Source organism: Episyrphus balteatus, chromosome X, assembly GCF_945859705.1.
Source record: "Episyrphus balteatus chromosome X, idEpiBalt1.1, whole genome shotgun sequence".
Lineage (NCBI taxonomy): Eukaryota > Metazoa > Arthropoda > Insecta > Diptera > Syrphidae > Episyrphus > Episyrphus balteatus.
The window spans coordinates 7,680,728-7,693,191 of record NC_079138.1 but is presented as its reverse complement, the minus strand read 5'-3'; the positions used below and the strand labels follow the sequence as shown (position 1 = coordinate 7,693,191).

Here is a 12,464-nt window from a genome sequence, read left to right as displayed (position 1 = left end):
TGAAGTAAGCTCAAAATAATAACATTTTGTTTAAATTTTCATGTTTTTAGCATTTTTATAACTGCACACCACCAAAAAACAAACATCAAAACAATAACAAAAAAAATTAAAGAAAGAGAAAGAAAACTGAAAAATTAAATCCAAAAAATTTTCGTCTCTGAAATCTCAGAAAAAAAGTGAGCTGAGATTTTTTCGTCTTACTTAAAAAATCTCTGAGCCCTCAGAGATCTCACTTGGTGGGACGCACCTATTGAAAGTCTATGGGCGCATTCACAAACCTAGTGACTACGTAGTCGACTGGCTGAAAACAACTAAAATATTTGTTAAAATTTCCCCTCCGACGTAGTGTAAAAATTTCGACCTCAAAGTTAGTTGACATTTCTCAGTCAGCTGTTTGATGGAAACAATTATATTTTGATTTTAATTTTTTGGTGGAATTGATGAAAAAAGCATATAAATAAAATTAATTGTGCAGTATGTAAATATAAATTATGAAATTGAGGAATTACAAGGAAAAAAGCTATTTAAAACACTCAAAACACATTGTTTTTTATTTCATCTGTCAACTAGCTTTGTAGTGGAAATTCGCATTCCAAAAGCTAGTTGAAATTCTACATTCTACACTACATTCGTGAATGCGCCCTATTTCTCTCTTAACGCCAGGAGTTTTTAAGGCGTTTTTATTTTTTAGTTAAGAACAGAGCCTGAACTGTCAAACAAAAAATTGTATTTCTTTTTACCTCTGAACATTCAGAGCATCAAAGTTTGTTCAGAGCGCGATCGATGGACTCAGATTAGGCGTTTTTCTTTTTTTAACTCATAAAAAAGCTGTGAACAGAGCCTGGACATTGTGAGCACGCTCTGAACAAAGCTTGTTCTGAGCGTTCAGAATTATTTTTAAAACACACGTGAACATTTGTCTATTTAAAACTTAAAACTGAACAGCTTCTCTGAACAAAGCTTGTTCTGTGCGCTCGGAATTTTTTTAAAACACACATGAACATTTGTCTATTTACTTGTCATTTTCTTTCACAGAAACAAGAAATCAAATAACTTAAAACTGAACAGCTTCTGAATAAAGAATGTTCTGAGCGCTCAGAATTATTTTTAAAACACACATGAACATTTGTCTATTTACTTGACATTTTCTTTCACAGAAACAAGAAATAAAATTTAAAACTTAAATTAAAATATAAAAACTAGACCGACTCCTGCACTCTTTTGCCATTATTTTATTTGTTTGAGATTTTTTTTTTTCAATTTCACTTGTTAAATGCTTGTGTTCAGCATTCAACTCAGGATCTGCTCAGTTATTTTATTCTGAGTCCATCGATCGCGCTCTGAACAGACTCAGAGCACTTTTTGCGTATTCACTTGCCGAAAGTGAAATTATGTGTTTTGCATTTTTTCACTCTTTTAGATTTTCTGATCGAATTCAATTCACTATGTTTCTGTAATTTGGGGCCTTTTTCAATCAATCTACAATTGAAAAAGCATCAGTAATTTTACTAAACAAAATAAAAATGGAAGATCCTTCAGTTTTGACAGTTCGAAGCAATTTCGAACTTTTTGAAATCGATCGAAATAAAGAATATATTGATATTTCATTTCTCGTGAAATTGAAAACTAAATTGAATTCACTTTAGGTGGAATTGCGGCACATGGGTGTATATATCGAAAATAGTGATGAGTATAGCTCAAAAACTATAGACGTAATAGGAATAAATCTGTAAACAGTTTTGGATTCAGCACATGACAAAGTTCGAACGAAATAAAGTGTTTTTTTTTAAGGATGACTCAACTCCTTGCTGTTTGTGTTAAATGTTTGGAACACAAGAACTTTGAAAAAACACTAGGTACTCTGAATGTGAAAGGAGAAGACAGTAGTACGAAGCAGTAAAATGCTATTATACCACTTTCAGTAACGCAGCACAGCGCTTCCCTCTCGATCAAAGATGAATAAAAAATAATAGAAACATTTTTCGTACATTTAGGTACCCTCTAAAAAAATTTTGAAAAATGATCCATTTCTGGATACGCCACTAGGTACCCCATTACCTAGCTTAGGGATTTTTTTCGAAAAGTTCTTAGATTAAATTTTTTTTATTTTTTGACAGTCAAATCATGCTAAAAAAACGAAAAACGGTTTTCCAAAAACCGTTTTTTTAAGCAAAACCGGCCGGTTTAACCGAACGGAAAAAAATCCGGAAAAACGAAAATCGGTTTTTGTACTAACAACCGCAATCCCTAGGATTTCTTGAATAAACTGAATTCTCAGAACTTCTTTCAGAACATGCAAAACTAAATCGCATATTTTTCTGAAAATAAGGAGCTGAAATTTTGTTAAAAAAGTTCCACAAAATTTTCGAATCTTTTGGCGGTAAACTTTTTGCGGGACAGCCCCGCGCGTGGCGGGACATCTGACATCCCTACCGATCAAGTCAACCGATTAATTTGATGTCGAATTCCTTTTAAAAAAATCGAATTAAAATCGATTTTTCGTTCTGTCAAGCATGCTCGAAACATTGTTTACGACCAGTGCTGGGGGGCATTTTTTAAAGAATTCCCATTAATCAGCTCCCGAATTCCCTTTTTTCCCCTCAAACTATTTCATTTTTGCCTTTTAAATTCCCACAGAGAAAAAAAAGCAAAAATACTTTCATAGGTAATTCATGAAAAGCATTTTTATTACCACATTTACGTATTGTACCTACTTGTGTGATTTAAATTAGTAGTTTAAACATTAATTATATTATTGTGTATATCGTTGATAAATAATTTGTAGTGGTAATAACTCACTTATGTCGTTTTCTTTCACTCTATTAAGGAGTACTCTAAATTTGTACTCCTTTTTCTGGAGTGAAAGAACATAATGAGAGTAATTTTTTTTTTTTGTAATTGTTTGTGTGACAAGGCAAAAATGGATAATTTCCATGAAAAAAATAGTGATAACAGGCCTAAGGAAAAATTTTATGAATTGAAAAAAAAAATTTAATATTAATAACATATGAAGCATAATAAGCGTTCGCTGATAAGTCTGCTTCTACACGAAGACGCAAGGCGCAGAAATTATCTTTAAATTTCCTTTTGATTTTCGTTTCAGTGCGTCACGCGCTTCTACACGTAGTATTTTTTTGAAGACGCAAATTTGACAGCTATTTTCTTTGGTTATATGTTGTTCTTGTTTTCGTATGATGACTTCTATAGGAAGACGTAGACGCACAAGATGCACATAAAGAACAAGGGAGAGAGAAAGATCGATTTCTCCATTGCTCTTATGTGCATCTTATGCGCCTACGTCTTCGTGTAGAAGCAGACTATGTATTTTAATTCTAAAAAAAAAACACCAAAATGTACAAAAAACAAACAAAATAGACCACTGGAGGGGTCTATGTGCAACGAAAAATTTTGAATAAATTAAAAACGTTGCTATACATGCAAATGATACACAACCGACGAAGAAGACTGCGCGACCGATGAAATAAAATAAAACAGAACAGCAAAAAAAAGAACAAGATCAAAGAGAAACGTCAAAAAGAGTGACAAAATTTTTTACCGGAGTCTCACGGTAGAAAATCTTCCTTCCCTTTTTTTCGAACTTTATTTCTCTCTTCCTCTTATGTGCGTCTCGCACTTTGCGTCTTCGTGTAGAAGCGCACTTAGTTTGACTTTTGGTATATTAAATATACCAAAAGTCAAACTAAGTGCGCTTCTTAGTGCGAAAAATCTTTTCATTACGTTTCTGATCGGGGTTTTCAGCCTAATTGACACAAACCCTTAGTTTGATAATTGTAAAATAAAAATATCCCATCAACGCAGAAAAAAAATGGAATTTTTTTGCTATATGGCACAGGATTTTTTTTGTTATTGATGAACACACTTTTTTTATTCGGTTTTCAATTTCATTTTGGAATATAATACAATAGAAAATATATTCATAATGGTTGTTTTTGTTAATAACAAAAGAGTTTGAAAAAAAAACTTTTCGCATTTTTCACTTTTCAACTAAAATTACTCCGGAGTAATTTTTTTTTTACACTTTTGTGGCGTCAAAGAACACAAAACCTTCAAAAGTGCAAAAATAAGTACTAAAAGGGTACTCTCATTGGAGTGAAAGAAAACGACATTAATAAACAGATATTTTTTCAGCCTCTGCTTTGAAATGGGGGCAAAGGCAATGCAAACCTTTTATTTTTTTAAAATTTGTATAGTCTTTTAAATTAAAAATGATAGTAGAAAGCTCTTCAAAATAAATGCTTTTGTTAATAAGTCTTATTAAAGAATGTAGAAAGTGATCGTAATTCAAAATATTGCCTTGGAAGTGAAGTTTTTACAATTTATTCTTTCTGTTACCTTTAAAGCCTAGTACGCAGCTGAAGCGAAACGAAATTTACCATACAAAAATAGCACATCGAAATCTTGAACGAAATTAATTTTTTTTTTGTTTTTGCTGTAAAACTTATTTTTTGATGTTTTTTTCTTGATTTTTTTTTTTTGTATCATTATTATTTTGACATATAAGACCGAATGGTATTTTTTCAAGTTCGCAGTTGACTTTCGAGACTTGAAAAGTTTTCGGTTCGCTTCAGCTGCGCTTCAGGCTTAAGGCAATATTAGGTTTCCAAAATTCCAGTTCATGAAATAAACTTTTTTTGATAGGAGGCCTTTTTTTCATTTAATTTAAAGGAATAAGTCCATTTTGCAAAATTTTTGGGAAAACGCAAAAAACTGAATAGCTTCTGTATTTTACTGTTTTCAGATGTTTGACCTTCAGATAAAAAAAAGATTATGTAGATTTGAGTAGAATGAGACAAAAATTTTATTTCTATCGTTTCTGGTAGACAGGTATGACGGTTTAAAAACGTTGGACTTATTCCGTTCTTACAACTTACGGTTTGAAATTTCACCCAATAGCCAAAAAACAAAAGTTTTAATGATACTAATCGATTAACTATTGATAGAGTTTGAGTAATCAAAACAAAAAAGTGTTATACATAGTAAAACAAAAATTTTTGTAGTGGTCTCTTTTTTACTTGGGTAAAAAAAAAATGGGGAAATAAGCAAAGGTTCGAATGGTCATTCTTTATTTAATTTTGAATGAAAAAAATTTGAAGGAAATTTAATCTTCTGTTTTTATTTAGAGCAATGCATATGACTATCTCACCCTGACAAAAAAATACAATTAAAAAAGCAAAAAAAACTCAAAAAATCGCTTTTCTTGACTTTTTTCATGTTTTTTTTGGCCTGTTTTGGTACAGAATTTTTGTTTTTAATTTTTTAAAAACATTTTTCCGATATTGAATTTAATTCTCTACAACAAGTTTTAAAATCAATTTATTAAAATTATGGTTTGTTTACGAGATATATTAAAAAAACCAAAAAGGGGGCTTTTGCACCCCTATCTTCAATTTCCACCTTTTCCGCGGTATTATCTTCTCTTATAAATAACCCATTCAACGTTTTCTGAAATCAAAACTAGTGAACGTCTTAGTTAAGACATAATCAATAGCCTGTAATCCTGGATTTATTCTGTTCTTCAAACTTATAAAATTTGTCAACCCCTGTAACTTCGACACCCAAAATAATTTTTTTGTTTTTTTCAACTTGGAAGTTGTGTCTACGCCTAAAGATGAAATTTTCATCAAAAAGTCAATTTCGAAAAAAGGTCTTAAAATTTTTTTTCAAAACTTATTAAAACATTCTGAAAAAATAATTTTTTCGGTCTAAGAAGAAATTCCCACAAAACCAGGCGGGTTTCCCTTTCTCCCTTTTGATGTCAATATTCCCACAAAAGGGAATTTTACCCACTGTTTACGACACGCTAAACGCACTCAGATTCAATTTTTTTTGTTGAAAGGAATTAGACATGAGTTTCGCGAATTTCTTGACAAAAAAAAGTCAATGCCTGTCATGTAAATCTATGTAAAATCCCTAATTTTACAAACCCACATTCACTGTTATCTCTTTCGTTCTCGACCTTGATGCTTTACAAAACAGTTCCATTGCACTTATGCCTCTAAATACGTTAGAAAGAATAAACTATATAATGTCTTTTAATGAGAATAAAAAAAAATCAAAATAGGGATAAAAACAGTGCCACTGCATATAATGAGAATGAGACAGATAAATTTCAGCAAGAAAAAGAAATTTACTGAATAAAATATTCCATCTTACTGCCATGAAGACGCCAGAAAGAGAAACCAATATACGCACACGAAATTGCATGGTAATGATGAAGTCTTGCATTGGTCGTCGACCGTCTTCGTTACCGTTTCTGTCTTCATCATCATCATGTGTTCTTCTCGTTTGTATTTTTTTTTTTATAAATCTTTTCCATGAAAACATAGAAACCAATTTTTTTTATTAAATGTTTTTCCCAATACATCTTGTTATTTACCAATCAAACATATTCTTTTTTATTAAAATTGAAAAAAAAGAAAGGTGTCCGTGATAACAAGAAAACCTAACTAACGACTGGTGGATACACGGGTTTCCTTTCCTTCCTTCCAAGTGTGTAGTACCTGTCTATCTAATTACTGAAAACCAAAAAGATGTTTTTATGTTCAGTTCACCAGTTTAATCAATATTTAATTTTATGTCGTGAAATTTATAGTAATTTTTATTACTAAAATAGAGATAATCTATAAAAGACATTTTGTATCTAACAGTGGGTTTTTAGAGTTTCTCACGGCTATTTTTCTTTTTGTATATTAGGTGGTACATAAAGTTGTGTGGTGGTCGTGAAAGTAAAATTAAATTAACATAATATGCATATTATCGACAAATTATAATTGACTGACAATTATGTTTAATTTTTTTTTTTTGTTGAAAGTGAATTTATTCTCTAGATGTTTTTTTTTTTTTAATGATAAGGTTTACAAAAATCTAAATGGAAAGAATCAATCATTTAACATAGAAAACATACAAAATTCTTCCCACCCTGAAGTGAAATCCTAATTACATTTTTTTTTCTTTCGTCTCGTTTCTCTTCCATGTGCTATGCAGTGTTTTGTATATATGTATATTTAAATATGTGTGTGTAGAAGATATTTTTCGAATTAATATGAAACAGTTTTTTTTTTATATAAAAATTAACAAGCTAGAGCGAGATGAGTATAGAGACAAAACGAAACAATCATCTCTCGAAAAATCAAGTGGGATAAGAAAGAAAAGAAAAAAAAGATAAAAAAACGTGTAAAAAATATCTTAAGCTAGAAAAGCACATTACACGTTTGTTTTTTTTTTTTTGTGTTGGATGTGTTTGTGAAATTTGTGCAGTTATTTGACGGAATTGCATTCAACTACCCTTTTCGTTGCACACACACAAACCTTCTATAAAAGCCTCCACGAGACAACGAAATGCTTGCGAAATCTCAGCGGAAATTATATTTATGTAGAGTATTAAACAAATTGCAAAACAAAAATAATAAAATTTAAGCAAAAAGACATGCAATAACAAAATGAACAATTACCAAAAAAAAAAAAAAAAAAGTAAAAGAAGCTCAAACGTCATTTTTCCGCACATTAATGTCCTAGGCAATTATTATTATTTGTGTGCAAAAAAGAGGTGAAGACCACTCCAAATTAACTGGTATAATTTTCAATTTCGCTGGTCGAATAGCGTACTGCAGAATGAATAGCACTACGAATTTGTCGTTTATGATTTCGTTGTCTATATGGGATTTTTCGTTTCGCACGAGTAGGTTACTAGGCTTAGCTTTGAAACTAGATTTTATAAAATTAGGTACTATCCCATCAACTTAATTTGTTAAAATTTAATTTAACATTGTAACATTGTTTTAATGGATATGTTGCACCGTAGTCTCACTGGCTGAATACAATAGTGCAAATGTACATAGCTGTCAACATTTTATTGAGGCAAAACCCTACAAAAGTAGTCGACAGCAGAGGTAAAAGTTCAACTTGCGCTACAAGCTACAGCTACACCATTGTATTCAGCCAGTCAGTGCTTTCTTATCCAATTTATATCTTCTGAAAAAAAAAATGGTATTTGAAATACGATCTTGCGCTCTATTTTTTTTTTTTTTTTTTCTACAAGAATTGACAAGTTGGTGAATGTTGACAAATTTATTGAATTTTCGTTTGAAAACCTAAAAAAGGAAACAAATTACCAAACTGAAAGGTTGCTACCTACCTACCTATTATAGAATGATATATGTACCTACATTTAGTTTTAAAGAATTATGTAATTTTACTCCTTTCACATGGAAACTTTAAACTTTTTCAATAAATACTTGGAGATTTGGAACTAATATGGCCACACTCCACACAAGTGGGTGCCTACCTGCTATGTGTGTGCAAGCAACTTGAAAAGTTCCGTCATTGTTAAATACCTACCTCAATAATTATCAATACATTAGAAATTGATGGTTAAGGAACTTATTTGCCAGGCTTCACAAGTTCAAACTGTTTGACTAAAGGATACAAAATATCAAAAAAAAAAAAATAGAAAAGTGGTAGGTTGAGATGCACCCAAAAATATTAATATCGAAGAGCTCATCCATTTTAGTACAACTCTATCCATTTTCAATCTTATTTCAAAAACTAATCTATGAACTAATCTGACTATTTTTATTGTTATGATTTTGTTTATATCCTAGGCCTATAGATGAAATGAAAATCATGTGGACTTGAATGAAATGATAAATATACAGTGCCTTACGAAATTCTTCGTACGAATTGCAACTTTTAAAATTTAAATTTTCACGCCCATATTCTGCATTTCCCTTTTTGCGAATTCACTCGCCGGAAGTTAAATGAGGTAGGTATTCTGCATTTCACTCATTAACATTTTCTGATCGAATTGAATTCACTTTATTTCTGTTCGTGAAATTGGTGCATTTTCCAATGAATTTGCAATAGGATTTAGGCTAGGCGCACACATGCGATTTTAGTCGCGCGATTATTCAGTCGCAAAAATGGATCACAAGGATTTCAATAACTGTGAACACACATGCTTCTCGCGATTAAAAATTTGAAAATTGTGTCTACAGTCATTGAAATTCTTGTCATTGTTGTGTATTATCTTTTCTTTTGAATTCTGCTTCATTTTTCTAACAAAATTGACAATTTTAGAGTTCGAAGCTATTTCGAAGTTTTCGAAATCAATCGAAATGTTTTCGAATTCATGGTGGACATTTTAATGCAATTACAAGAAAAGACTTATTTTTGTGTTTATAGATAATGGTTTTCTGAAAAAAAAAAAAAAAAAAATACTAGGTAATTACATTTTAATTACATCTCGAGGATCGGTGATGCAAATTTATTTTATTTTACCTGCTAAATAATTTCGAAACTCCTATCAATCATACCTACATATCGTCGGCACAACGCCAAAACCGCGAATCTGCATTTTTGGACATTTTGACTTTAATGTGTCATTTTACTTGTTATCGGTCCCTCTATTCACTGCGTCAATCCCAATCCTCCATCTGTTGCCTAGAAGCCTAAAATATCATTTTTTGTTGCACGAGTTTCCATAAGATTGCATGTGTTTCCAAAACTTTGAAGCCGTTTTTCTCAAAACTACAATTTTGCAGATTCGTGGTTTTGTCTTTGTGCCCACGATATATTATAAAGACTTTAGGAAAATGTCTTTCGTATTTTTAAGGATTAGATCCTAGTTTTTGTTTGTCTTATGTTCTAAAACATATTCATGATGATTTTTGAAAAAATCAGTTGCGCTTTGACTTACATGCATATAACATGCCGTATCAATAACTGCCAATTTTCACAAACAAACATTTCATTTTTTTTTAAGAAGTGCGTGAATGAAATACAAAAACAAAGCAAATATACAAGAATATTATAAAAAAGTGAAACAAATTGAAAAGAAGTTTCAAACAAAAGCTTCCAAACAAAGAAAAAAAACAACGGGAGGTTAATGCGGAATAACAACATATTAAATCCTGCTGCAGAAAAATAAAAAATGTTAGCTGAACCCAACAACAAAAGCATCAACAACAAAAATTTTACAAATATTAATAAACACAACAAAAATAAAGAGAAACACCAACCTTATCATTGTAAAATAAGTTATAATAAGTTAACTAATACAAATTTAAAGTCAGCTGAGATTTGTAGTAGACGTATACTACATAAAAAAATTGTTACAAATAAAATAAAGGATCGCAAATTAAACCGAGCGTTGTTGTTCGATGAAAAGACGACGACGATGAGATTAAATAACTACAAATATATTTAAAAGTTAATTAATTTTGCTTGAACAAAATATAAATAAAAAGGAAAAAAAAACACATTTTTGCCCTAAAAAAAAATTAGTGATAAATAATTTTCTTTTATTATTTTGTGGGTTGTACTGTTTTTCTTCGGAAAATTTTTTATATTCGTAAACGAAGAAAAACACATTAATGAATTCATAAAAAAATATCCCTTACCCACTTTAAATTTTTAAATTATTTACATAAAAAAAAACTATATAAAAAAGGGATTTTTACGTGTGTGTGCGTGTACTTATTTATAATTATACAGAAAACAAGATATTAGTGAAAATCTAGGCAAAAATATTTAAAAAGCTTAGTTTTTATGGGAGAACTTTAATGTGTTCAGTCAATACTAAAAACTAGCTCGTAAAATAATTAAATATAAGCGAAACAATCGAAACATGAAAAAAGACTTAAAAACATAGAATACAAATTGTTTTTAAATTTTTTTAAATTTGAAAATACAAAAGAAAGAATCGAAAAACCTAAAAAAAGCAAAAAAACAAAAAATATACATTTCCGAGTGAAACAGAAAAAAAAAAACAAAATCCCACGCCTTCTCTTAAACATAAAAGCAATATTTTTAAACAAGCAATTCCAAGCAATTAAATTCCAATTCCAAAAAAAAAAAAAATAAAAAACAAAATGGTCTCCCGTTATGTGACGAATTATAGTATCTCCAGTATTGCTGCAACAACGGGCGGCAGTGGAGGAAATGGTACAAATCAAGGACATCCAGTAGGTGCACCAGTGCCACTCAGTGTGGCAATGGCTGCAACTGTACCTCAATTGACTGTGATACAACAACAACAACAACACCAACAACATCAGCAGCACCAACACCAACATCATCAACAGCAGCAGCAGCAACAACACCAACAAGCACAACAGCAGCAAGCTGCTGTTGCACATCACCATCAACAACAACAACAACAGCAACAACAACAACAACAACAGCAGCAGCAACAACAGCAGCAGCAACAACAACAGCAACAAATTGTCACTTCTTCTGGAACACACCAACAGCTAGTGCTCAATGGTGGAGGAGGTGGAAATGCATCCGCCGGCGGGCAACATCAAGCCCAAGTGCAGTTATCCCATTCTCCACATCAGCAACAAGCTGAGTTCCACCCAATCGTTCAGCAGCAGTGCCTAATGCACCCTGCAGCGGCAGCAGCAGTTGCAGCGGCTGCGGCAGCAGCGGCAGCCGCTGCGGGGGCACCTGGTCAACCAGGTCCAGGGCAAATTCCACATTATCGTTTTATACACCCGCGTGAGTGTTTTTCTTATTTGTTTATTTCATCACTTTTTATGTACTCTTTATGCATTAGCAAAAACAATATTCTTCTTTGATTATTATAAAAATTAAAACATTGGACTAATGACGCACTTTCAATCCTTTCCCAATTCTTTCTGTCTCTCTCTCCCTCCGCTTTTTCCTCTCTTAATTTGCTTGCAGGATCAGATGGTTATGTAGCAGCATCATCGGCGGGTTTTCAAGCACCCCCACAAGCTGGGCCATCCCCACACCAAGGTCCACAAACAGTTTTACGCGGAATGCAATCAACAGCACCGCCAACACCACCACAATCAGATCTGAGCAAGATGCAACCACCTCCGCAACAACAAATGGTAAGCTAATTGATCAACTTGACAAAAAAAAAAATTATATAGCCTCGACGAGTTGTCTCCTCCCTCAAACAAATAATACACAATTAATTTTACGAAAATTCAAGTGTTTTTAAGTTTTTTAAACCTAATGTATATTAATAACATGAGCAAACAATTGTTTAGCTATCAATTCATTAAAAGGCCCAATTGAAAAAGCAATACAGAAACATAGATACATTGGTATCGTTTTCAAAAAGTCATCGATTCCAGTTTTTATCGCGTTAAGCAGTTATTTTTCCATCTATGTACAATGTTCATATATTCGATATAAAAAGAAAATTGATAGGTGATAAACTAATGTGGTTGACAAATTCTGCAACAAATTTCAAATATTTGTTATTTTTAAGTTTTTTTTTCTCTGTTCTGTCTTATAAAATTGTTGGCGCAAATTGGTGAACATTTCAATCTTACTCTAAATAAACTAAGAAGTGGCTTTGTAAAATTAATTTTAAAATAAGAGTCTTTGATAGTTTCAAACGACTTAAAGCTTACTTAAATGATAAAGAGGTGCTCTTACTTTAAAAGCAATAAAAAGCGTGTTAATATTCT

At 31.5% G+C, this 12,464-nt stretch overlaps 1 protein-coding gene across 7 annotated transcripts in view; it reads left to right on the top strand.

Annotated features, from left to right (window-relative positions):
* LOC129920731 (eukaryotic translation initiation factor 4 gamma 3) overlaps positions 1 to 12,464 on the top strand; it is a 49,662-nt gene that overhangs the window by 15,602 nt on the left and 21,596 nt on the right. For 2 of the 7 annotated variants that reach the window (XM_056002298.1, XM_056002297.1), the window contains exon 4: positions 11,710 to 11,876. In XM_056002298.1, coding sequence (XP_055858273.1) covers positions 11,802 to 11,876 — 75 coding nt within the window. In that variant the 5' untranslated portion in view covers positions 11,710 to 11,801. Of the gene's footprint in view, positions 1 to 6,185; positions 6,305 to 9,781; positions 11,518 to 11,703; positions 11,877 to 12,464 lie in introns of those variants that run through there. The other 5 variants (XM_056002294.1, XM_056002292.1, XM_056002295.1 and 2 more) reach the window with 5 other exon arrangements.